This window comes from Passer domesticus, chromosome 17, assembly GCF_036417665.1.
Source record: "Passer domesticus isolate bPasDom1 chromosome 17, bPasDom1.hap1, whole genome shotgun sequence".
Taxonomy (NCBI): Eukaryota; Metazoa; Chordata; class Aves; order Passeriformes; family Passeridae; genus Passer; species Passer domesticus.
Genome location: NC_087490.1, coordinates 10657092 through 10684321, shown reverse-complemented (window position 1 = coordinate 10684321; position 27230 = coordinate 10657092). Strand labels below are relative to the sequence as shown.

General features: G+C 45.9%; 1 protein-coding gene and 1 long non-coding RNA gene across 2 annotated transcripts; both read right to left on the bottom strand.

The window, feature by feature from the left end:
• Window positions 1-148: 148 nt before the first annotated feature.
• Window positions 149-21295, bottom strand: PPTC7 (protein phosphatase targeting COQ7). Its single transcript, XM_064393109.1, has 6 exons — window positions 20699-21295; window positions 11518-11697; window positions 8651-8849; window positions 6449-6572; window positions 4674-4803; window positions 149-3364 (listed from the first exon to the last, which is right to left on the bottom strand). Exons 1-6 carry the CDS (start codon window positions 20898-20900, stop codon window positions 3306-3308), a joined length of 894 nt encoding a protein of 297 aa, XP_064249179.1. The 5' UTR covers window positions 20901-21295; the 3' UTR covers window positions 149-3305.
• A 1048-nt stretch (window positions 21296-22343) lies between these two features.
• On the bottom strand, window positions 22344-27209 carry LOC135282896 (uncharacterized). Its single transcript, XR_010348881.1, has 3 exons — window positions 27155-27209; window positions 26194-26456; window positions 22344-23190 (listed from the first exon to the last, which is right to left on the bottom strand). It is a non-coding gene; the product is annotated as an uncharacterized LOC135282896 (long non-coding RNA).
• Window positions 27210-27230: the final 21 nt, after the last annotated feature.

Genomic DNA, 27230 nt, shown 5'->3' with positions numbered 1-27230 from the left:
CTGCAGAAGGCACTGGGTGTCACTCAGGTGTGGCTCTGAGAGCAGTGCAGGGAGGTCACAGTGACAGCCTGGCTGTGCCTCTGCCACCAACCACATCCCCACATCAACAAACAGAGGGTTTGCAGGCAACTGGACTTTAAAAAGCACATTTTAGTATAAATACTATATTTATTAAATATCTTTACAATTTATTTAAATGTATTTACAGAACTATTCCTGCATAAGTTATACCTCAGACATGAAATTCACATAATTGCCTCTTGGGTAAGCATAGATGATAGTCTCATTTTAACAGCAACAAAAAAGCATCCTCAGATACAGACTCAGATTTGCTTCATTGTTTCAGCTATCTTTGTCAGAAACTACTGCATACAGTCGGGTTCTCCACACAGCAGCTGCTCCTCCCCTGGAGAAAGGATGTTCCATCACTGAATCCTCCCATCCCTGCCAGACCATCACCTCTCCCTCCTCCTCGACTCACTTGTAACTGCCTGGTCCCAAATCTGCTTTTTGGTTTGGTTTTGTTTTCAGCCTGAAAAGGACATTTAGGACTGTATGTGGCAGCTCTCCCAAAGATAGCCATGAAAACAGCAAGAAGCACAGAGCTTCTCCCTCCCCATCCCCGCTGCTGAGCAACCCCAGGCTCCTGGGGGACCAAGCTCCTCCCGTTCCTCCAGATCCTGCAGCTCCCAACACCCACCACAGCCCCCTGCAGCAGCTCCCAGGCAGCTCGTGCTCAGCAAACACCTTTCTTGTACATTCCTCTCGTGAACATTCCCACTGACCTAACCCTAGCAAGTGTTACTGCTCCATGCATCGCTGGAATTGTTTTTGATAGGATGGGCCCTGTCCTTTCCTTCTCCAAAGATCAGTTGTGCGCAGACAGCGTTAAGTTCATAGGAAAAAATCAGGTTTGATATGTTCAGAGTGCACGTCTTAAAAAAAACCCAAAACAATCAAGCATGTGATAAAAATATCAATTCTTTATAATACAGTATTGCTTTATAAACAGATGGAAAAGCTAAAAGCTTTACTGGTCTTTGGTGTGCCCGGTGAGGGAAAAACTCATGATTTTGTAACTCAAAACCCAAATTTGTTCTTTATTTAAAACAACCCAACAGGTCATGGTGTGATATGAGGCAAACAGCTTTGTGGACACAGACAGGGAGGGGCGGGAATTGGGGAATTCCAGACCCCTGACCCACACAGTCCCCAGGGAAAATTCTGGAAAGCCAGGAAGGGGAACAGGGAGGGCTGGGGACTGTGCTGAGAGCAGAGAACAGCCCGGGGCCAGCATTGCCTGAAGGGAAGGGCAAAGGAAAAGAAGAATTGATCAAATCTGCTCTAATCCAGAAGCGTGCGAGTAAATACTGGATAAATGTAAAGACAGCCAGGGTGGGAGAGCAAGGCCCCTCCCAAACAAGAAACAAAGCCCTGTTCTGCATGTGAATACATTCCTCCGAGACAGCCAGAGACAGCTTGTTCAGGTTAAAAACAACAAGGACTGACAGGTTGTGCAAAGTTCTCCACCACTCACTGTTCGTGTGTCGCAAAACTAATTGATTTTTCTTCATTAATATAATCCTCCCCATACCCTCACCAAAATCCTATTTTGGTCAAGTTAGGGTAGTTAAGGCATTTTGACAAGTAATTACAAGGTGATTTAAAGTAGATACCTAACATTATGCCAATTGAGGAATAGCAGATAAATTACTGAAGAGCTCCCAAATTAATCACTTATTATAAATGAAATGCCTGTTACAAGCATGATGCACTGAAATATAGTAAAATGACATGTACACGGTACATGTTAAATGACCTTAAATAAAAGCTTGACATTGTTACGCAAATATACAGTACAAGTCCACAAAAATTCTTTAAACAAGTTGAGGTAACCTCAAACTTAAACAGTTTTAATACAATAAACCAGGTAGTAAAAATCTCCTCTTGAGAGCAGGCAAGATTCCTTACTGACCAAGTTTAACTGCACTCACCTAAACAGCAACATTACCCGACTTTTTATATATAAAAACATGGCTTTAATTTATTTCTACATACTTCTCTACCAGCAAAAAAGTTAATGAAAAACTGACCAAAAATATATATATCTTTACAGCTCTCAGCTTTCATATGAGCCTCAGGAAAGGAAAAGGAAAGCTGGCTGGAAAAGGGGGGGACAAACGTGAGCTACTGTCATTGAAAAGGAAATGTCATATTGCAAAGTGGCTGTTAGATAACTGTAAACATCATTAAGGATCATTGAAACCCCTAAACTTTAGTTCAAATGAAATGTAGGCTTTGCTTTGATTATTCATTAAGTTTCCATTTTCGTACTCGCTGCCGCTGCCGCAGCAGAAGCAAGGAGGTGCCTGTTGGAGTCAGAAAGGATCAACTGGACTTAAACTGGTGCAGCATATTCTGTTCTACAAGCGAGAGTGGCAATTATTAACACAAATTATGTTTTATATCAACAACAGAATTATCTACCCAAAGTGAAGACGCTCGGAGTTGAGGATGAGCTGTTTTGTGCAACCTCCCACCGTAGCATTCACCATCACCCCACTCTGAGATGGGTTCAAATGCTGAAAGACCTCAACTGTGGCCAGCTCGGCTGTTTGAGACTGAGCTAGAATTTTTGTTTTAAAAAAAAAATAATTATCCACAGCCAAAACATCCAGAACCAGGCCCATTATGGACGAATGATCTGCAGAACTTTTAAGATCACAGTTAAGCACCTGAAATCACAAAACACATTTGCATCCATATAACTTGAACTAGGTTTGTTTGAAATCTCGTACTAGAAAAGGCTCCTAAGGCTGACACCATGGATGGCAAGAGCAGAATGTTTACAGCAGTTATAAATCTCCTGAAAACCGGAGCTCAGAAACACGAAACCTCGGCTATCACTGGAACAAGACTATGCTTTATGGAACTGGGTCTGTAACACACCCTCAACAACAGCGAACGTTCTAGGAAATAGAGTAATATGCCCTGGTGCAGAGGCGTTACCTACTGATCTAGTTTGAAAGGTGACCAACAATCCCACTCCTTGGGAAGTCGCATCTCCAGCGCTGGGGGACGGCTCCTCCCCTGTTCCGGACAAGGACTAAGCTCTCAAAGACAAGCTCCAGCCTTGAGCTTCTTCATCTCTTGCTGGCAGACCAAGACCAGTGGACTACGAGTGGTTCTTAGCAAGGGCCTCAGCTGCGTCTCGGGCCAGGCTCCGGGCTCAGGGCCGGAGCAGCTGGGAAGGAAGGAAGGAACAATCCTGCCAGCAGGAACCCGGCCGGGGCTCGGGCAGCACCTCAGTCTGTGTACTCGGCTACGATGGAAAGGAGGACGGTGATGTCGTCTGGTTTCCCCCCTGCAATGGAAGCAAAAACCTCTCATTGCATCAAACCACAGTGGGCTGTCTTCTGATGATCTGTGATATTCGCCGTGGAAAGCTCTGAAGTGTCCAAAACCTGGTTTGAGTAGACACAAACTCTGCCTCCCCCACCTCCTTTCCAAACCGAGGGGCGCGGTGACATTTACCACAGCACAAAACCACTCTCCTTTTAAGCTCCAGTGAGATCAAACCATGAAAAGGAGGTCAGAACCTTGAACATTGCTGGTAGCTGGCAGAGCTCAAAGCCTGTTTCCAGCAGACTCTTTAATAAATGCACAAAACACCTGACACTGCTTTGTTACATGTAAACTGCCATGAAATCAGATCTCCTCAGGAATTTCCATTGTAAATCAAGCACCTCTTTAGCATCTTCTCCAGCACAGTGTCACCTCAGGTCTTCCTAAAAGCTTCTTAACATTTTTAATAGTTATTTTCCAATCCTCAACTGCCAGAGCAACACACTCAAATCCTGGAGAAATGGCCCAGAAGAGAGGTTTTGTTATGTGGGAAGTCAAATCAATCCCTTGGACTCTGGTGATCTGCAGCCTTACTACTGAGTGACTGAGCTTGGAGCAACACAGAGCCCAAGTGTGACAGCTGCTACCTGAGGAAAGGGGCTTAAGGTTCTTGCAGGAAATCCTGCCCCTCTCATACAGAGATGAGAACATCTTTACTGGCAGAATTTTATTTATTTATTTTAAAGTAAAAAAAATGTTAAAAGAAAGGTGTTTGCTCAGGCTCTGAGCTCTGCCAGCTGTTTTGCCAGTACCTTTCTAAAACACAGAAGTAGAACCAACAGAGAGATCACTATGGGGATGCCAATTATGTAAGATTTGCAAATTTCAACCAAAAAACCAATCCCAAATCTACCAAAGAGTGGGCAGAACCTCAACTGAAACACAGCAGTAAGAAGAGACCTTAAAAAAATGAAATAAAAAACTGCCCTCACACAACACCACCCACACACCCGAATCCAAGCAACAAGTCCTGTACAGGAGTGCTGGAGAGCTCATCTCAGGCAGGATTCCTGGGCAGGAATGCACAGATTACAGTAAAAATAAAACAATCAGGGCACTGTGTTCTCTGTGCTCCAGCTGCTTCCCCCCAGGAGGCTCCTGCCCTGCTGGGCCCAGGGGGCTTTGCCAAATCCCACACGAGCTCGGTGCTTCTCTGCCAACCACATCTCCCACTGCTCTGTTTTCCTACAGGATTTTGGAACAGCAGAACTTCACTTTGCTAAAGATCTCTCCAGGACAGCAGCAGTGGGAGGAGGAGGAGCTCTTACCTCTGACATTCAATCCGTTGTCACAGGCAAACTGTGCAAAGGGTGACATGTACGTGGGGTCATAGGCCAGCTCGTGGGCTTGCTCAGCAATGCTCCGTGCAGTCTGCTGGATGCTCTCGTAGTTGGAGTTCTAAATTCATGAGGAGAAGAGTTTACTCTTGTACAGAAGGCTACAGAAGGTTTTGTGCTGATCTGTGTCAGGTTTGGAGAGCCCTCAGTGCCGAGTCATTAATTATCACCTTCCCCTGCAAACAGAGCCTTCCCCATTCTTTAGGCTTTGGAAATTGGGTTACAACTGTGGATCTTCACCAGGGGCAGCCAGACCTCAAATCCCCACCAGCAGCTCCAGACTTGGGTTTGGAGGATTTCCAGAATTTAGAAGCTTAGAAGAATAATACTCAAAACAGACTGAACTATGTCACCTGAAGGGAACAGGGCACTTGGCAGCTGTCCCTGCAGGCACCCTGCAAGGCCCTTCCCTCCCTCCCAAACAGGCTCTAGTGAAGTATTTGTTTTATCCTGAGTGCAAGCCTTGCACCTCTGGCTCTCTCACCCCAGCTGACAAGAACACCCTTGGGGAGAAGGGGCACTTTAAATTCAGATGACAAAAATGCACTGGGAGCACACACACTTTCTCCAGGCTGCATTTTTTAAGGACTTTTTTCTCCTTGTTTCAGTAATTCTGCTGCTTTCTTCCCAGGCTTTTCTCACTCCAGCCAACATGACAGCCAGCCACTGCTCTTTTTGTCTGTAACCATTTTTAAATGCCTTGTCATTTCAAGAGCCTTCCCCGCAGGTTTGGGAATTAGCAGGCATTTATGTGATTAACTTTTGGCTGAACCTCTTGGGGAACTCCAGTGCCTTTCCCAAACACACCAAAAGGTGGAGCTCAGCTTTCTTCCACAAGGGAATTCCAGCTCCAGTGGGCAGCCAGGACAGCCCTACTCTGAGCACAGCCAAGGGTGTGAGGTGGCTGCAGCCCCAGTGACACATCAGTGACCTGTGCAGCTGCAGGATAAGAGGAGGCCAAATTCTCTTGAAACCACACTGTAATGCTCTTATTTGCATTTCACAGCAAAATGGTTTCCTCCAGGAGTTTATACATATTGATATCTCCTTAAGTGTACTTTCCTTTCTGTAAGTAAATAGCCTGAAGCTAAATGTTCTCAGCCATAAAGTTAAAATATTTTAATGTATTCTTACTATTTAAAAAGAACATTTGTGGTCACTAATGTGGAAAAGTTGACAGGATTTTTTTCTTACAGAACACTGAAGATTTTCAAGCACGTGCAACCCACAATTCAGACAGCCCATAATATGTCAGAATTACTGGTTAGAGAAGCTGAAAGTTATTTTAAGTGTAAGCTCACCCTCAAGTAACCCAGGAGAGGCTTCTCCATTTTCCTGTGTATCACCTCCAACCTGCAGGTGCAGTGTGTGGCCCAAGGCAGCCCCTGCTACCTCCTCCTCCTCTTCCCTCCTCCTCTCCCTCCCTCAGCAGTTACTGACATGGAACCAGCTGTTATTTGGGAATTCATGCCCAAGCTGCTGCTGCTGGATTCAGCCTGGATGCAGATCCAAGAGAAAGCTCTCTGGGGTCAATTCCCCTCACTGCTCCCATGGGATATTACCTGAAAAGCCTTTTAAGGATACTGAGCTTTTTGGCAAGGTTTTTTAATAAAACACAAAGGTTTCAGCTATTAGAAGCAAAGGAAGTAACTGTAAAGGTTCAGCCAGCACAAAATATGTGAAAGCCTGAGAACACACAGACTCACCTTCAGCTTTTTGAGCTCCTGCAGGATCATGTAGTCAGGCATGTTGTCAAACAGTCCGTCTGTGGCAGTCAGGATGATGTCCCCAAGCTGGACATCGAAGGACGTGCTGTCAGCAGCCTCGGGGCTGGGGATGGACAGAGGTTAAAGCACCCACAAAGAACCAAACAGCACAGCCCCAGCCTCTGCACTTCACTGCTCCCTGGGGTTTGTGCAAGGGAAAGGAAAATCGCTCACTGAGGAGCTGCAGCAGCAGCATGGGCTGTCAGGAAAGCCCCACCACAGCCCTGGGACTGCAAACACGGCCTGCTCCAGCTCCCACACCCAGGATCTGCACTTCAAATTCCCACAACAACAATCCTGCAAACTAATCTGCTTCAGGAGTGTGTCTCCAAGGAAACCAGTAAGCAGAATGGCAGCTCAGGGCTCCCTTCTGCTCATCTAGAAGATGTAAGAGAGTGATACTTGAAAGAAAATTCATAACAGGCCTGGCCCAAACACTTCAGGATTCTGAATCACTTTCTAATTCAATGGAATATGAAACATGTCTGGAAATCACTACCAGGAGACCAGAGTTCTTTGGAATGCTTGTGCCTAACACATTACACAACACCAAGAGCAGAAAACACCCAGTTTGGGCATGAATATTGCTGCAAAATCTGATTCTCAGAAGCAACATAACAACAAACCTTTTATTTTTAAAGACTCTTCAGGGATCTGTAAAAAGGAGAAATCACTGCATCCCAGGCCACTGGGCTCTGCCAAAACACAGAGCAGCTGCTTTGCTCAACTGCTGTGTAGCTTCAGGAAGGCTGATGGAGTTAACATTGCCTGCCTGTGCCCATATATAGCCAAATTCATCAGTGAACTGGGACAACAAATAAAAAAGGACAGGAGAAGCGTTTCGACAAGGAGCATGAGTACTAATTAACGTCAGGAACAGTGCAGGAACCAGCAGAAAGCTGTAATCATGATTCAGAGCTCAAGTGTGGGAGCACATTTATCTTGTGCTTTCCTTATTACTGGATGACTCAGATTACTTGGCTTCCCTGACTTCCACTGGACATTATCAATTATCCTTCTGCTTTTTGTTTTTATCGCCTTCCTACGGATGACAAAGAATCTCAGAAAAATGAAAGATTTTTTACAGCTCTGAAATTTCAAGGGATCATTTAATTTTAGTCTAACAAAGAGCTTGGATCACTCAAGGCTTCTAATTTCAGAGTCCTACCCTGGCTTCCTCTCAGCACTTGCAGGATGAAGAAATTAAACCACACACAAGAATGGTCAGTCAGGAGTTTCAGCAGCTTAACCAACACTTTCAAAAAGAGCTATTTTGGATTAAAGTCTCAATTTTTACTGCATCAGCCCTGATACTGCATAGAATCATTTAGGTTGGAAAAGACTCAAGCACATTGAGTCCAACACTTCAGCTGCCTTCTGCATTCCCTTTATTCCATGGCCATTCTTTGGAGATCCTGTTACTACCTCCCCATGTTCACATGAGGGATATCACTTTAATGAGTGAGACATTTTGAAGCTGAATTTTAACACATATTTGAAAGCTGTTTATTTCTGAGTTTCTTTCATATTACATTCACCAAGTCAGGATGGATCAGCCTGACATTCCTAAGGGAAGACACAAGAACAAGCCTGCCTTTGAAACAACTCATTTCTGTGAACAGATTGTCCTTTCCTCATACTCTCATTCCCAGCTTGGTGTTCTGCCAGACAGTTTTTTTGCTGGTTTTGGTCAAATACAATATGCTGCTGGAAACAGCAAGTTGGAAACACAAGTTACAGTCACATGTCCCTCTGCTCTATTCTTCAAGCACTTTGCAACCTCAGTGCCAAGATATCTAAATTAGCTACTCCAAACAGTCCCAGGGGAGCACGGGCAGGGATTGGAGAGCCCAGCCACTTGTGCACACTCCAGCCAGAGTGGGTGACATCTTCCCATGGATCAGAGCAAGCCCATGGCTATGGGAATATGCCACCACAAACAGACCAGTAAATTCAGACTGTGCAACAGGTACAAAGTACAAGGTGAGAAATGTTCATGTTACCCAAAGAGGGAGGGTGGCAGGTGCAGGGCCTGACTGGACACGTGTTTATATCCTGTGAGGTACAGAAGAGCCCCACAGCATCTTTCTGGGAGCTGGTCACATGCACAGATTAAAAATTAAAGCTCCTCTTCCCCCTTACCTGTCACTTAAGACAACTCCTTCTGCCTCTGGTGGAGCTATGGACAGCTGGAAGGGAGTGTTGAAGTAGTGCTGCTGCTCGTCGGATCGATGGACGACCTCTCCACCTCTGACCACCAGGAATCCAGAATCTCCCAAGTTGGCTGTATGTAAACGGTGACTTGATCTGTCCAGGACTACTATACAAGCTGTGCTGCTCCCTGCAAACACAGTGACTGCAGTCAGCCCTACAGAAACTGCTTGTTCTCTCACTGATCTGACCAACAGTTCCATTATTACAACATTCATCAAAGCTTGAAAGTCAGAGAAATGGAAATACTCAACAATACCAGAATTAATATAAAATAAAACCAGCAAAATGCAAGAAATCTTTGCAATACAAACTGTGATTTTTGTGTAGAATTTACTCCTCCTGCTTTGATTTTGGTAAACACATTATGCTGACAAATACCTGTTTTGTTTGGCTTTATTTACAGTTTTCCATCCCAACATATGTCAGCACATTCTGCTATAGGACTGGATTTACAGAACTCACATAAAATACTGAAATTCCAAAATCATGGAGATAATAGAATTCTAGTAGCATCCATACAGTGCTAGGAGCTCTCCACACAGTTTCACTCAGCTGTAACTAAACCACACCAAGTAAAGAACTGCTGGCAATTAAGTCTTAGGTCCTGCTGCATTTCTCTGCTCAGAACATGAAATGCTTTTCCTCCCAGCCTGGCTCTGCAGAGCTTGCTTCAGGTTTAAAAATAACAATCCTGTCACATCTTCAGGACACCAACTCTACAAGTTTAAGAAAATGTTTCAGAGACAAATACAATTCCAAATTAAAGTAATAGCAGAAACATGATGTCAACTGTGCTTGAACTACCCCAGCCATGCTTGAGGGCACTGAGGAATTCTCCATTCATTCACTGGGAAGAAGCCACCAACCGTGCTTGGTTGCAAGCCACAAAAATGCTGTGTTGCAAAGAAACCCAAAGTCCTTCCAGCAAACAGCAACCACTCAATTCTGCAAACAGGACAGGACAGCACAGCCACCAAAAGACCTTTCAATCCCCAAGAGAGGGAAATACAGCTACAGCACTTCTGCCCCATATCACCAGCCCGTGAACTGTCTTCACCTTCACCCCTCATGTTCTCCCAGCAGGGTTCTCCAAGCACAGCTCCCTGCTGGACAGACCACAAGCTTGCAGTGAGCAAAGCTTAGGATCAGGCTTGCTAGTGCAGAAGTCCAGCTGGCTCCAGGCATTGCCTGTTCCAGACAATTCCCTTTCTAATACAGAGTTCCTTGCACTGCACTTGCCCTGAATCTGTTCTCTAGTGAATGCACAGGACCCTCCCTGTCCTTAATGAATGTTAAGTCAAAGCAATATCTCTGGAAAAAAATCTGATTTTCCATGTGACAATGTCTAAAACTGTGCTGCAACACAAGAGTGATTAAATAAATGGCACAGTTTCCTCCCATTTCAGTTTTATTTTACATTATTTGCTGCATTCAATCCTGGTGAACCAAGTATCCAGGCTTAAAGCACAACAGCAAGGAGAAGTTATTGCCCAATGAATCCTCCTTAATGAAGTCTTCTCCTGTCCCTTTATTTTAAATAAACTCTAAATGCTCATTGCTGTGGTAATTTCAGGGTTTCATTCCTCCTTCTAAAAATACTGCTCTCAGTTAAAGGAGAAACAGTAAGGATCATTAGTTTCAAATTCTAACTCTATTAGCAGAGTGTAACCAGGAGGCCATGTGTGGAATTCAGATCTTGTGACTCAGCACACGCTGCTTTTCAGCACTGCAAAGGTCAAGCCCAGCGAGCTGCTCTGTCTCCAAAGGCACAGGGAGAGCTCCTGCCAGTGCCCCACTTTGCAGCTCACTCACAGCTACACCTGCTTTGCACAAATAAGCACCATTCAACACCCCAAATCCTAATGTAATTACTGACCACTGCTATTTTTGTGACACTTAAGGTCACTCCTGAGGTTCCAACCCATTCTTCAGGCGTATAATGCGAGAACATCTGCTCCCAGCTCAGCAGACAAGTTAAATATAGCTCACACTGCACTGCTCTGGCACAGGAGCTTAAGGTCAGGTGAGCTGCATGCATTTCATGCAGGGCAAACACTTTCTTGGAGCAGAAGAGGTCTCATGTCCTTTAGAGAAGTGTCCCCTTGGCAGAGCTGTCAGCTGAGACTGAGTGTGGCCTCTCTATCTGCTCCCAGTCCCCAGGCAGCTGAATGTCCTGTGTCCCATCAATGCTGACACAGAATATGTGAAGCATCTACTTCAGCTGGCTTTCAGAAAGATCTGTAATGAATCCCCCCACAAAGTTTATAAAAATAATGCTACCAGAGATTGTATGATATGAACTACTCAAGTCAACCAACTGGTTGAGTCCACTGGACATAAAAGGCAACAGGAGCAGAGGAAGGCCAGAAATGAGCAGAACTACATCCAGGAGAAAATATTTCTCCTTGCATAGCTGAAGAAAAAGCCATAACCAGTACCACGAAGAGTTTTCAGCAGAGAACAGTTATTTATACATATAAAACACAGAGTGAGCACATGTGCAGTGTTCCACTGCAGAACTCGCTCTGCAAACTCTGAATTCACCCTTCCCACAGAAAGCCTTTTATTTTATATATAAATACACACACATCAACACTCCCTGCACTACTAAATTAATTAAAACAGTTTTAGAGAAAATAAGGATGCCACCAAGACGACTGCATTTCTGTTTTCAGTTAATTAAGAGAAGTTAACTGTGAATTTGCTGGACACAATGCCAAGAGATTCAAGCACCCTTCAGAAAGCCCATGTGTAACACACGACCCAGATTGAACTGACATATTTTTGTGTCTTACCAAGCAAAGGTACTTTGTTCTGCAGCAGCTCGCAATAGCCTGCAGTGAGAATTCCAACAGGATTGCTGGGAACAAACCGTCCTTCCTTCACTAAACGTTCGCACGTCCGCATGAGAGTCCCTGAGAACTGAGAAGGGTCCACCCCGTAGTCTCTCCAGCCACCAACACCATCTGCCACCCCTGCAAGGAAACACAGAACCAGTTACCTCAGCAGAAATGGTTTCCCAAACAATGGGTTTCATTATTTTATATCACTGATGATATTTAGTAACTAAAATGTAGGACATGGCACCTGCCTGGAAAACATTTTTGATTAACAAATAAATTTCTCAGTATTTTTAAGGTATCTTCTGATATCAGCTCCCCAACAAATCTCCAAATATAATCTGAACTGCTGAAAGGAAGGTAGAAGTCTAATGCTGAGAATGAGGAGGGTGACTCCACTGGAGAACAAATAATGGGGTATTTGGGGTTATCAATCCCATTAACCTCTCATCAGTCCATTAAAAGGGAAGAGATTTTATTAATTTTAAAAGTGAAGGTCAGCATTTTAACTAGCACAGAAATGACACAGAAACTCTTCCTGCTATTCAGCAGCACAGTTTTTCCTCAGACTACCTCCTCATGTGAAGGACAATGATCTCTACTTCTGTAGAAAATAAATCTCCATTTTACAAGTGTTTTCCAAAATCCATGGAACCAACACAATGCTGGGACCTGCCCCTTCCAAGGAGAGTTTGTTGCTTACAGCTCCAGCCAAGCAAGAGAATGAAAACTGACTATGACTCAGAGAATTTTCAGTTATTCCAAATAACCTGGACATCAGAAAATGAGACCAATTCTGCCAAAGCCTGGGAAGCTTCTAAGCAACAGGGAAAACAGTGACTGTGGTCACGGCAAGGGGATGATCAGAGGGAGGTGAGCAGCAGACACAATTTCTGCTGGTCACCAGGTTCAAGAACTTTGAACTTCTTCCAACTGCTTAAATGATAAAAGCAAAATACTGCTAAAGGTATTATTTGAGATTAGAATGCTACTCTGTGGAAATTTTTCCCAAAGTCTTTTTGATCCTCAGCATGGGACAAACCATTTCAAGCAGATTTCCAAAACATTACAGTAAAGCTGAAATATGTTCATGATAAAAGCACAAAAAGTGAATTTCAGTGCTCAGATTGTGCTGAAGGACAGTCTCCTCAGGCAAAAACCTCTGCTATCATCAAAGGCATGAAAATGTGAGTGAGAAGATAAAACTCCATTTGCTCATCTCCAAACGCCCTTCACATGGACACGGCCTGAAACTGAGATGGAAGGTCCAGAGCCGACCTTGGCGTGAACTCTAATCTGACAGGAGGCTATGGCCAGATTCTGAACAGCCTATCAACATTAATCAGATTTCTCCCTAAAATAGTGCACAACCTTTCAGACACCTGCTTTGTCCCTCGGCCTTCTCAGAAGAATGTCACAGGAATGCAGATCCCTGCATTCACCTCTTTGAGCAGTCCCTGGGAAGAAGCTCAAGCAAAAGCACCCAGCATTCCCAGAAATGACTTTTCTAAACTCTTCAATAACAGATTAATCCTCTCCCCACAGGTCTCACAACCTCAGGTTAATACTGGATTAACCCTTTGCTTTCTGCTGCCACACAGACAAGTCTAGAACAAGAGATCATAAAGGAAAGGTTCTAGATCTGGAACTTGGAACAGAAACTCAGCTTCAGGTTAAATGGTGGTGCTTTATGTGAAGTTACCAGATAAACATTTTTCTTTCCTGCCCTTTAAGATGAACATAGTCCAGATGTATTTCTGCACTGCTTCCCTGACAACAGGGTTAATGCAATGAAAAGATGTTTGACAAATTCTGCCCAAAGCTCTTGGCTCCCAAGGCAGTTACAAAGAAAGCTCAGCAGAAGTTACAGAGTTCCCTCAAGCGATCCAGAAAATCCTTTTACATCAGTGTTGGGAAACCCTGAAACACAAACACTGCAGCTTTAGCACAGAGTACCAGAAAGACACCTCACCAAGCACCTGAGGAGGTCAATTATCAAAACCTATTCAATTTTTAAAGGAAAAATGAGTATACCACCTGCCTTTCTTTGTTCATTTCTTACCCCAGGCAGGAAATGTGAATCCATAACCATGGCAGCACCTTCATGCCCTACCCTGAGCCAGGCACTGCCTTTGTCTGTCTGCCTTCCTGTCTGCTTTATGCAAGCTATAAACAGCTTAAAGTAGCTTCTGCCAGTGCCTTCCAAAGCAATCACCCTCCAGACATGCCCAGCAGCTCCTCTGGCTCTGCCTGGTCCCACAGCTGAGAGGACAGAGTGTCTGATCCACAGCTCCAGGACAGCTCTCCTGGCTCCCCATTCCCCAGGCACACACAGCCATGCATTCAGGAGCAGCCCTGGAGCTCCCTTCAGTGCCACCTCCCCAGCCCCCAGCAGCCACCAACTCTATTCTTGGCCTTGCCCCAAATGGAAAAGGTGGGGCTTTGTAAAGGTTTGGGGCCAAGACCTTTAATCATCCTGTCCAAGCTTCAATATGGCTTTAAAATAAACCCAGCATCTTCACCTTCTGCAATCTCTGTAAACTGAACAGCTTCACCTGGGAAAGGAATAGGTGACTTTGAAAGAGTTTGGGTAAGCTGCTACTGAAACAGATGAAATGTAAATAAGAATAAAGCTTAAGTAAGCTTTGTGCTATTTGATGTACAGCAAACAAGGAGTGAAACTGTTTCAAACTCCAGAAGTAGCAAAAACTAAAAACTCAGCTTTGATTAATACCAGGTTTTCCCTCTGTCATCAAAAGAAAATTCAAAGGTGTTGCTATTGGCAGGATCACTCCCAAGGAATAATGCCAAGCTCTATTTATATATAATACCTTTGCTTTCATCCAAGAAAAAAAAATAAAGGTATATATTCAAAATAATTGCCTTTTCAACAAATACTGAGGTCTTCCCTTGAGCCATAAACCATTGTGTTCCAGTATTAACCATGTTACAAATCAGGAATCATGGGACATTTAAAACAAAATGCATGGCTGAGAATTGCTGAAATTGAACTGTACACAAACCTTGGGGTTTTTTTTCATTCATGCCATTCAGTAAATGAGAAAATTTTATACAAAGAACATTTCTGTGGCTACTCCTTGTTCAAGCCCATGCAGAAATTACACAAGCATCCACGTGACAGTGCAATGCCTGCAGCTAGATGAACCACCATTGTAAATAAAGCAATTGAACATTTCACAATAAATTACTTCAAAAGAATAAATACTTCTCAAGTATTTAACTGTATTACAGAGATCCTTCAGAATCTGAGTTAACACTCCACTACATTGCCTTGTGCTGGAAAACACAGAAACATGCCTGCCAGATAAAATACTTGCTGCATGTGTCAATCCAAAAACTGACTTTTTCCAACTCCTCAAAGACTCAGAATATGAAAATCTCTCTCAGAGAAACACCTGTCAGGCAGTTACGAGACAAAGCACAAAGGACTGATGCTGCAGCACTGAAACTGAGCCAGGGAAGATGCTGGTGGTGAAAATTGGTAAGGCTGATTTCAAAATGCTAAAAGCACCTGGGATAAGACACCAGCTGAAATGCAAATGTGAAGTGGTTCTGCCTGCCAGCACAGGAGCTCCCTGCAGAAGCCCAGGGAAAAGCAGCCAGTGCTGAAAGCAGCAGCATCTGCTTTTCAGCACTCACTTGTGTGAGCGAGATCCAGGTGTTCTCCTGGCTCACAGCAAATATAAACTAAACAGCCTGAAAGTTCATAACAAAGCCCTGATACTGATCAAACCATGTTTAATATAAATAATGCTGTGAGGGGCAGCTCTGGTTAGCTAGCAAATTAACCTGCCCACGGTCAGAGTCCAGAAGCACCACCCTGTCCCAAAAATCTCTTGAGAGTTGGACATTTTGAAATATTGCATCAGCCAAGAATAAAAATCACACACAGAAGCAGCAGGCAGGCACAAATGCCTCAGCAGGAGCTGCTTGTGCATGCAACCACAATTAACTTTCTAAGGCACTCCGCACATCCTACTGAACTTTCAATTTCTTGAGATCCTTACCTGAAATAGCAATGAATCACTGCTAAAAGAACATCAAAAGGATGTATTTATAACTGAATTTTGCATCAAATATGGAGGCTAAAATGGTAAAAAAAGTGCAATGAGTTGCACCACACAAGTCTGAAATATAGCACCTAGTATTTGTCAACGTCAGAACTGAGATAAAATGATAAGATTTCTTGTTTTATCAGTGGTGGGATAAATCACACACCTAGACAGGTTCTTAATCTAAGCCAAGTTCAATGGCAAAGCCAGCAGTGACCCTCAGCAGCTTCCCTGGATCTGTTAGAGCCAAAGGGTGTCTGCCCCCCTCAAGGTTTTGACAAAGAAATAACCCAGTTAAATACCAATCCCCAAGGACAGATGGTGTGTGACTGCTAACAAGTTACAGAAGGGAAGGTTACTTATTCACACTGCTACAGTAAAACTTAAACTACCCTTGCATGAAGCAGAAAGGTGCTGGAAGAGCAAGTGGGTAAGTGACAACAAGGAGCAAAAAGCAAAGGCAAAGTGAGCAATGATCTTGAGGAACAAAGTGAAGGAGAAACACGGAACTGGAAACATTAAATTGTGCATCTGCTCCCACAGGAAAGCAACAGTTCCTTATATCTATTTCCCCCCACTGCTAGAACACACTTGTGTATGAAGCTGATTTTTGCCAGGTAGATTTCCTCCATATTTTGTTGAAGCCTGAGAAATCACTTGGTGCATTTGGGGAGCTCCAGGAGAACACCAAGCTATAAATTATTTCTGCAGACTTTATAAAAAAATCCCTAGTTACAACTACCTAATTTCTCAAGGTGTTCAGTGACTGAGGAAGGGCAGGTACTGGGGGCAAACACTGAAATAAATCCCTGCCAGCCTGACCCATCTCAGGCTCAGCATTCACAGCAGGGATGAACCAGAGCAAAGAGCAGGAGACTTTTCCAATGCTTCCTATGGCACAGGCATGATTAACCCTCATATAGCCATACCCTCATCAGCTTTGCTTATTTCCCTCTGATTTCTGACAGAACCTGCTCTTCCTTCAGGCCAACATCTGTGTATGAATGGAAAATTGGCTGCCATCAAGAAGCATCAATAGCATTTACAGTTAAAACTGGTGCTCCACTGGAAATTCTGACCTCAATACTTGTGTGCAATGTCCTTGCAGAAACTGTGGGAAAGAAGAATAACCAGATATAAGTTTCATTCTCAGGGGTTACATTCAGTGCTGCTCCAGAGCAGCTCTGCTGACACAAAGGCAGCCAGTGACTGTCAATGGGGTGGCCCTCAGACTGCAGTGTCCCTACAAATGGCAGCCCTGATGCTCCACAGAACATTTCCTGTGACCTGCTACAAAGCAAGGCACGTGTGCAGCTCTGCAGATCTCTGCTCCTGCCTCCCAGGCTCCCTGAGCTCTCACATGCACTGGGTGAAAGGTGACTCTGAGGGAGGCTTGGCTCCTTCAGTGTGATAAGTTGTGATAAGGCAGCAATCTCTTTAATAGGTATGATACCAAATAAACCACTTAACACAGTCCTCTATAACCTTCAGGCTTCCAGGGAAGGATCCCTCCCTCCTCTAGAGCTGCCACAACAACCTTGACATTTCATCTACAAATCCTTTTAGGTGCTGAAGTTTACTTTTCCTGATGACAGTGACACTCACAATATTCCAGGGCTTTGTCACTCTGTAGTTTTACCTACCTCCTATGCAGGCTGCTGATAAAATTTTCAAACCAAGTGCAGTTCCTTTCATTTTAGAGTAGCTGCCCTGCAGCACCCAGACACTCCCCTCCCCCAAAAACTGAAAATCAAAGATTTGCAGCAAACAGAACAACTGTCAAATTTTAACTCTGCAGTGCACAAACAGTTTCCTGCTGGCAGACAGTTTTTCCTTACTCCGGGGGACAGAAATAGTTTGGAAGAGTCAAGTCACACTGGCTACACCCAAAGTTGTACCCAGCACAGACATTGTATAAGTGATGCTGTCACGGGATGCACACTGGCTGCTGCAATGTTTCAATAATGAGTCACACAACAGCTTGGAAAATCCATAAAAAACGAGCAAAGACATCGGGAGCCTGATAAGGCCAGAACAAGCAAGAAAAGGCAGATCCCAAAATTAAGGAAAAAAACTATTACCAGCATGTGATGCCTTAAAATTTCTAGAGGGGAAAACCTTGGCTTTAACTTTTACTTTTGGTAATTCAGTGAAAGGACTGTAAAACTGTTTAGGTTAATTTTTAAAATTTGGCTTGTTCCCTACATAGTAAAAATCCTACTTGCATGCTAATGAGAAAAACCAGAGGTGTCAGAGTTTTGGTTTTCAGCTTTGAAAAAAGCAGCATTTCTGTCCTCAAAATTTCCAAAGGCATCACACATGAAGCAGTACAGAACAAGTCCCAAATCTCTGTGAGAGATTTCAATATTCTGAGGACTCAACACCCAAGACACTGGCAGTGAATGAACAGAAAATACATCGTGGTATAAGCAGAGAGAAAGGAAACACAGGCCTGAATTGCAAAGCTCTAGAGAGTAACATTAGCAGTAAAGCCATTTCCTTCGGGTGATCCCTAAGGAGAAACTCCTGTTCTGAGCTTCTCACTTCTCCCTGTGCTCAGAATGGGAAGAAAAGATGCAAAATTGCCAATTATGTTCCAGACAAAAGCACAAATGAGAGACAAAACCCTCAAGGATACAAGTTCACCATAACAGGCCTTATCATGCCTTGAACAACTACGGGAGGGCAGGAAAGAACCTGAACCTTCACCAGCCTGCTGCTGATCCTACTGTGAAAGACAAAGCCCAGACTAGAAGACACTGTTAAACACTCAGCCTTTGAACTGTACAGCACACATACAACAAAAGAAGTGTTTAGCATTTTGATTCTGCTATAAACACACTGCCAAGTCAACTCTTGCTTGACCTAAGAAAATGAATCCCCAAGCACTCATGCCAAGTGGTTGGGAGTAGTTCCTTCACTCTCCACCACACCCAACCCATCCCACACAGCTCTCCACAGTGCACTGCTTCCAGAAAGCACTGGCACAGAGGAATGGTACATTAATTATCTGGCCTGGCTTTGTCACTGAAGACTACTCACTGCAAGTGGTACACTTGAAATTTACTGTGTCAAGTGATCACTTGGGCTCAAACCACGTGAGCCTCTCCCTTAAATGTCAAAAAAATTAAGTCTGAAAGCCAACAGTGCAGCTCAGGGAGTTTTCTTGAGGTGCAGATTAGGTACTGAGGCAGCACAAAATTTATGAGGGTCTTAAAAAAATAATGAAGGAACCTCAGAACTGTGATGGGAATAAGAGGAAGTGAGGACAGGAAAACACTGGTGGTGCTGAAACTGTCTCTGCAGCAGTGCAAAAGGGCTGGCTGAGAGAGCAAAGAAATGACCCCGGCAACAGAAACTGGAGAAAACCACCATGTCTGTAAACCTAGGAGCTACAGATGAAAATGAAACAATCTAGAAGCATCAAAACCCACCTGAACATTGCTGTTTTTGCAGAAAGTACAGAGATTTTGGGTTTTCAATACATATGTTAAAAAAGCAATAAGGAACTGACATAAAAATAGCTTTACCAGGGGAGAAATCCCAAAATAAAACAAACCAAGAGATTTTCTATTTAAATTATTTGCTTCTTGGTACTTCAGACATCCTGGGTCAGCTGCCCTCTTTGCTGTTTGATCCTAAAGTAGAGCTACAATTCTGTTTGTTTCCAAGTTGCCATGAAAATTAATGCAAAGACCAACTTAGAAATGCAACTCTCTGTTGATTCCAGCAGGAACACAAGACAAACTGTAGGTCCACATACAGTAATTACCAAATATGGCCAAAACCCCCTAAACACCATCAAACGGGGCTAAATCTGTCTCTTCCCCACACAGAGCCCACTTCAAAGTACAGGAGATCCTGCACTTCTCTTAAGGGCAAACACCAATTGCTCAGTTATTTATCAGTGCTGGCCTAGCATGAACTTTAAAGGCAGCCAGGCTTAGTCACATGCTAAAGGAAGGGTGTCCAACAGCTAATTCTAATCCCAAAAAGTTTATCTGGAAGAGGCACCAGAGAGAAGATGATGAGTGTCTAAAATGCACCCAGCAGCCTTCCACATCCTGAGAGCTGTGGCATCATTCTTACAGTAACAGCTTCCTCGAGAAGAAGCAGCAATAACTGTTACCTAGCACCAACCTGCTGCTTCCTGAGGAAAACCTCTGGGCTCTGTTAAATGGCAACCAAGTTACAAGGACAGCGCCAGACTGAAGAACCACCAACCACTTCCACAGCTTGAGATGGCACACGGCAACCCCAGCGGTTTAAAATAAATAAATGCAAAAACAAAAACAAAAAACTACAACAAAACAAAAAACCATGGACAGGGGCAGGGAGGAGGAAGTTTTTTTGTAAGTGTCAAAGTTTTGGTAAAAATTTCCTTCTGTAGTTACACCACGACTAACTTGTGCAGAGTGACAGCCAAATTCAACCTTGAGTACACAGGAGAAAGGTCAAAGCACTGTCAAAAGCAATGCGGCTCATAGTCTGAAGATTCTATTGATTATCCATAATTACTCACTGCTTCTAAAATGTGAACCCTTAAGATTCATTTCGCCAGTGACTCTAAAGCAGAGAGCGCAATCAGGCCAGAACAAACAACGAAGCTGAAGTTTGACATTTGATTCCAGTCTCAATGTCACTCTGCCTTTCACTTGACAAGGACACTGCACGCGTTAAAATCAGGAAGTGCCTGCTCAAGCGATCTTGTCCGTTTAAATGCAATGCATGTACACGGGGCTCAGGTTTTAAAGAAAAAGACAGAAAGTGAAAGGCACTGGGAGCTGTTTCTCTGAGTTTGGAGCCACCAGGCCTTAGAGGCACGCACAGGTGAGACGCCCAGACTGGGCCCGGGCACACACAACCCCCGTGCCAAAGGCGGCCAGAGCTGCAACAAAGAGCACGGGAGCTTCCTTGGGAAGCTAAAAAAGCGAACTCACGGTGACAATGACAGGCAGAACCGGCTCCTTTGTCTGCGACCGGGGCTCGAGCCGCTCGCCTTGTGCAGCCCCGGGAAGGAGGGGGAGGCCGGAGCCGCCTCAGCCCCCGGCCCGGCCACTTACCCAGCACATCGGCGGAGCGGTGCCGCGCCACGAAACAGGCGTCATCCCCGTAGCACATGCCTTTCTTGAGGATGCCCTTGCGGAAATCTTTGCCGAAGCCGCAGCTGGCCGTCACCAGGCTGTAGTCGCGGGAGTCCGTCTGCGACAGGCCGCCCAGGACCGCCCGCGCCACCAGCCTGCCGTAGGAGAGCACCGAGAACATGGCGTGGGGCGCCCAGCAGCCGAGCGCCAGGAACGCGGGGAGCCACCGGCGCAGCCGCCTCCTGCCCGCCGAGCGCCAGCCGCAGGGCGCCAGCCTTCCTTCCCCTGCCCGCCGGCCCGCGCCGCCGCCGCTCCGAGCGCCGCGGAGCCTCGTCCCTCCGGCTGCGGCTCACCCGCCCCTCACGCTGCCCCGCGCGCTGCCCCTCACGGCCGGGCTCGCCGGCAGCGCCCCCGCCTTCCGCGCCACCCTCCCCGCCCCCCGAGGGGGGCTGTGCCGGCTCCCCGCCGCCCGCGGAGCTCTCGGGGCTCCCTCGGGGCTCGCTGCCCGCCGCCCGCGGTGCCCGGTCAGAGCCGCCCGCGCCGCCCCCGCGCCCCGCCGCCCGCCGCCGCCGCCATCTTCGCCGCGCGTGCTGAGGCGAGCTGAGGGCCCCGGCGCGCTGGGCGGGGCGCGGGGCCGACCCCGCCCCTTCCCCGCCTCCCGGCGCGCGTGCGCGGCAGGCGGAGCGCGGCCGCCCCCCATTGGCTCCGCGCCGCGCCTCATTTGCATGTTGCGGGACAATAACAGCGGGCGGCTCCCGGCAGCCCCCGCGGCGCCGGGCCGCGATTAACGCAATTAATGCAATTAACGCAATTAACGTTCTGGCAGCGGGCACGGCCGGCCGCGCCTCGCCCTCGTTGTTCTCTCCACGCCCCGCGTGCTCCGAATGACTCCGGGCCGGCCGGCGGTGCCCGTGCCTGCCGAGGGCGGCTGAGTGAGTCACGGCGCGCACAAATGCCCTGGCTTTGGCTTTGGGTTTGGTTTGGGTTTTTGTGAGGGGGACTCGCCCTGCTCTCCCCGGAGCCCTAGCGGTTCATCTGTTTTGGTTAAAGAACAAATGCCGAACAAGAGCCTCACGAGAAGGGCGTGTTGTGCAGGCATCGCTCAAACCCCATAAAACCATTTAAATTGTAGTTGAGAGTGACACGAAGCTCTCAGCTGGAGAATTTCAGCTGCAGCGACTCGAAGGCATCAGTGCTGGGAGACCCACGATGCTCAGAAAGACCCAACTCCTCGTTTTCTGCAGCTCGGTTTTCCTGGCTGCTCGTGGCTGTGCGAACAATGGGTTTGTCCCCTTGGAGGCTCCCAGCAGGTTGCTCTGCAAATTCGTTTAATTCCTCCGGGTAGAGGCACAAGAGGCTGCTGCCACTTGTATAACCCGAGACCACAAACAATAGAGGTGGAATACAGCAGAGGAAGTGTGAAACCTGCCCCGCGAGCTGCCTGCAGTGAAAGGAAGAGCTCTGTGCCACAAGGCTGCTGGAGCACCCTCGTTATCACACGGGATATATATTGCTCCCTGTGCACCTTGACAGAGAGGATACTGCCCCTCTTACACTGCTAAAGGCTTTAAGCAGTGTGTGAGAATTATCCAGCTGAAGCTGAAATTGTATCTAAACTTATTAAAAAAAAAAAAATTAATCCTGTTAGAAGAGGGAGGAAGGGAATGAACACGAGGAGCAGCCCGGAGTGGTGGGTTAGGGAATGGCTGCAGAGCTGAACGTGCCCGTGTGCTGGAGATAAGGGAGTGCTGCTGCCAGGGTGTGAGAGCAGACAAACAAGGTGGCTCCTCTCAGAGCCTCACACCCTCCTTTATCAGCAAAGGGAAGCACATATTTGCAGAGCTTCCCCCACAGAATCATTCTTTCCCTTCCTCTTCCTTGTCCAGCTCCTGTCTAGCCCCAGTCCAGCCCTGAGGCAGCTCAGGATGGTGCAAGGTGACCTGTCCTGCATGACCTGGCTGTGTGCTCAGCCTGTGACCCCCCCAGCTAAGGCTGAGTTTTCCAGGGCTGGAAGGGTTCTCTCTGTGCCTCTTTGCCCAGCAGGCAGGGCTCAAACGCTGAGGAACATCCTGAGCTCAGGGCTGACAAACTCATTTGGCAGAGCACGACTCTGTGCTCCCAGCCAGGAGCTCTTCACACTCCTCCATCCTTGAGACTCTTGGAAACAGCCTCCCTGGGGAAGTGGTGGAGTCACAGCCCCTCGAAGAGTTCAAACAATGAGTAGGTCACTCATCACTTGTGACACAGTTTAGAGGGCATGGGGGTATTTGGTGGAAGGTTGGCCTTGATCTTGGAAGTCTTTTCCAATCTTACTGATCCCATGATTCCACCCACCCAAGTCTGCCCAGACAGCCAGATGACCTCAAAATGTACATGGTAATTAGTAACCTTTGATGAACTCTGTCACTCCTGCACGGTTGTGCCCAGATGAAAAACTGCTCCTGGTTTTCGTTCAGAGGATCTCCGAGCTCCTGTGAGACAAAACCCCAACTATTTTTAATAAAATACTTCAGAACTGGTTTTCTCCACTGCTCAGTGTCAGCCTGGGTAGTTCTCCCTGTAAATCCCTCCCAGCCCATGCCCTGCTGCCTTACTCAGTGTTATTCTTGTACCCTGAGAGTCGATATCCTGCCAAGTGATATTTTTTTAAAATTCCCCAATGCACAAATTTGGCACAAAAACTGGACCAAAGGGCATCCCCCTGGTTACTGCAGCTGGGTGGAATCTTCCCACCTCAAAGTCCAAGATCTATTTACATCAGCTCACTTTAGCTGCAAAAACAGAATGAACTCTTCCTGCTAGGCTTGTCCAGACCAATAAATGCACTGGGGAGTGCAAAGCAGAAGTGCTGCACAAAGTAACCAGCTGCTGAAGGCACAAGCAGCTTTCCAGCTTGTTTTAAAACTGATTCAGTGGTAGCTGATGTCAGTCCTCCCTCCCAAGTATCTGAGCCCTGAGACTGGAGTGTGGTAAATATTACCTGTAATGCCATCTGCTGTACAGACTGCCCCAGCTCCTCACTGTTTATTTAAGGGCTAATCTTGTGCTAGACCAAAATGCAGTTTATTTCAGCCTGCTTTGACTTTGTTTGGACTCTAATTCTAAATGCCTGTCCACTTGGACTTGTAAAGTGATCTGTCATAGGGCAAACCTCATGTTAGCCCTGCAAAGATGAAGCTCAAGACAGCACAGTTGGATTAAAAAGAAAACTAATGTGAGAAGGAGCCCATGAGGCTTCCACGTGAGGAGTCAAGAGAAGATGCAGAGTCAGAAGATCACCAGCAGGAACCACAGAATGGTTTGGAGGGCATCTCAAAGATCTCATTCCACCCCCTGCCATGGCAGGGACACCTTCCACTGTCCCAGCTTGCTCCAGCCTGGCCTTGGACACTTCCAGGGATGGGGCAGCTTCTCTAATGCTCAAATGCACATCAGAATCTTGCTGCTGAAACTGTAATAGAGTAAATCCCTGAATGTGTTTTTTAATAAACAGGAATCTACTGCCTCTCAAATTGCTTGAATTTTCATTTTTATAGGACCTCCCACATCAGGATCACAGTGCCCTTTTTAATTATTAATTAGCTCATGTTGACAGGACAAATGAAGTCTGTCTGCTGGAGAACAAGCATTATGTATTGATGTCCTGATCTTATCCCACACACTTGCAGTTGCTCTTTGGAACCTGTTTCAGAAGTCCAGTGCCAGGGTGAGTTTTGTGGTGGGGGAGTTTTCAAATGTTTTTTCTTAGATGTCTTGCCTTTCTCTGCATGACAAAGGTGTTTTTTTTTCCTATTACAGCAAGTATTTTAAGTGGATTTAGAACTGTTGCTGTGAGTGAAGCCCTAAAAAAAAAAAGGTCACAAGAAAACCAGATTAATTCCATCCTACTTTGCTTTTGAACAGTTGCCCACTTCTATTCCATTTCAATGGTAGATGCAGTAAGAATTAATACCTCTTTATTCATCCAGCTCCTGCCCACATTCATCCAGGGTGCAATCTGTGCTTTCAGATTTCAGCAAGGCTTGGTTTTCATCTTGGAGTCTGGTCCCCTGTGCACCACCAGCTTTGCCAAGTAATCCCCGATGCAAGGAGGATGTATTAAATTCTGTTTTCCCCTGTGCAATGTCTTCAGCCCCTTTTTACTGATTTTAAAGGCACCAGAAGCATGCAAACCAACAAGCAGGGGTGCTTTAGTGTCAATTATCTCATGACACTGCAGTGGAACAAGGACACGGATCACAAGCAGCGATGATAAAATAAACCAAGCACCACTCTCCCTCCAAGCCTGCAAAACAAATTCCAAGTTTCCAACCCTGCAGGACTTGTAGGGAGGAGAAACATCCCCATCCCTGCTAACTGACCACGTGGGAGCTTACTCAGGGAAGCTGAAGGGGCTGCGAGGCCCCAAACCAGCTCCATCCACAGGGAGGTTGTGTCTCAGCCAGGAGCTGTCCTTCCTGCAGGGCTGCCTCTCTTTTTGTCCCTTTGCTGTGGGACAGTGAAGGAGGTGGAGCCGTGAAGGCTCCCAGTGTGAAAAATGTGTATTTTATGATTGGCTTTTCGCAAGTATTAAAATGAATATTGTATGTGTATGTTAGAAAGTTATGCTGTATTAATTTCTGTAAATATAGTTTTAGGTTATAATATATAAAATAGAAACTATGCCATGCAAGATATTTGTTTAAGAAAGGACTTGCACCAGGTAGGAGCCACAGGACACCTGAATCTTCCAGAGAAAGGGAATTTATTGCTCCCTTATCAGCAGAAAACTTAACTTCTTCCCACCTTGCTCAGACTGGAAGATGGCATGAGGATTGAGAGGAAGAAGCTGACAGTGACCAGACAGAATCCTGTGTGTGAATGGAATTTATGCATCATGTATGACATGTATGAATATGCAACAGGCAATTGTTTTTAAGGGTTAATCCTCTGTTAACTGGGTCCTTTTTCGGGCTGGTGTTGCCCAGAAAAAAGTATCCAGACATCAGCATCTCTTTGTTTTTATTGTCTCATATTGTCCTAACCGCGAATGTTCAAATTTTATTATTTTAATTATATTACTATTTTTATAACCATTTCATTACTATTAAATTTTTAAAATGTCAAAAACAAGTGACTGGCGTTTTTCACACCAGGTTTTCCTGCAGGCACAGGCACACGTTCTCTTCAGAGAACACCAGAACACTGCAGCCAGTCCTGGCGCAGTGAGAAGCAAGAAAATAAAAGCTTGGTGCCATTTTTACAGGTCCTTTTCAGAATGGAACTGTGTGAAGTCACTCTGAGCTTGAAAAAAACAACAACCCCAACAGCAGCAGCAGCATTTTGGCCACCCCAGGATTGAAAACAGCATCCCCTCATGCCCATGGAAGAAGGCAAACACGGAGATTTTGGGTTCCACCCCACAAGGAGGTTGTTTTTGGTGGGGTTATTTTGGGGTGTGGTTTCTGAGGCAGAGGGGAGCAGGGGGTTCTCACCTTTGGGTCACCCTGTCCTGGGAGGAACGAGGCCTTTCCACGGGCAAGGATGGCTCCAGATCTTGCTCCACACGACCGGAGCTGTTTGAATCCCAAATGTGAGAACATCAAAGGGCTTCGTGTGACTCCTCCCTCACTCCCGGGATGTGGCCCCGGCAGAGGAGGGGCACTCTGCAGTTATTTCCATTCTCCGTGGGTGCAGCTGGAGTTTTAGGGCTTTTGAGAGCTTTTGGTGCCTTCCCCTCGAGGGGACAGTAATGAACCTGGTCAGGGAAATAAAAACAGATCAAAGAATTTTTAAAGGCTGGAAAAGATTTAAGAAACAATGATTTAGTCACTCTCTAGCCCAGCTTTTTCCCAAATTAGTAAAAAAATAGAATAATTTAGGTTGAAAAATACCCGAAAGATAACTGTGCACATGAAAAATTACTGATGATTACTGAATATGCTCACTGAGCACTGAGGACCTACAGCACCTTCAAAAGGAGAAACTAACACTTTAAAAATTACTTTGAGGAAAGATTACTAAAAAAAAGTCGCAAAAGTACGAGAAATACAGTTATATATATATTATAAATATATATGATATATATAATATATAAAAATATATAATATATAAAATATATAATATATAAAAAATATATATTTTTATATGTTGCAAGGGGCCATTCCCTTTTTTTTTTTTTTTTTTTATGCATGGCCTTCCAAGAGTTTTTCCCAAAGCACCTTCGTGGACTACACTTTGACCACTACACCTGAAACCCTTCCCGTGGCTCTGAGGGGGCACCGACCCCTCACCACCGGGCTCTTCCTGAGGGCGCTGGGTGCCACCACGGCGGCCATATCCAGCCAGAACCCTGCGCGTGGCCTCTCCCCGCGCTGGGGGGCGGTGAGGGAGCCCCAGGGCGGCTGAAGGAGCCGCAAATCCCCCAGGCTCGGCTCGGCTCTGCCCTCCCCTCACCCGCCATGATCCCGGGCGCGGCCCTTCCCCTCCGCCCGCCAAGTCTCGCGAGAGCGGGACGCGCCCTTCCCGCCAT

Bases quoted from the DNA above. Each gene is read 5' to 3' on its own strand.
- PPTC7 (XM_064393109.1), bottom strand. From the start codon at position 20,900: ATGTTCTCGGTGCTCTCCTACGGCAGGCTGGTGGCGCGGGCGGTCCTG. The intron at 6,573-8,650 runs GTAAGGGGGAAG...GTCCATCCCCAG, and splicing joins GGAGTTGTCTTAAGTGACAG to CCCCGAGGCTGCTGACAGCA. The intron at 3,365-4,673 runs GTAAGAGCTCCT...CTTCCATTGCAG, and splicing joins CAACGGATTGAATGTCAGAG to GGGGGAAACCAGACGACATC.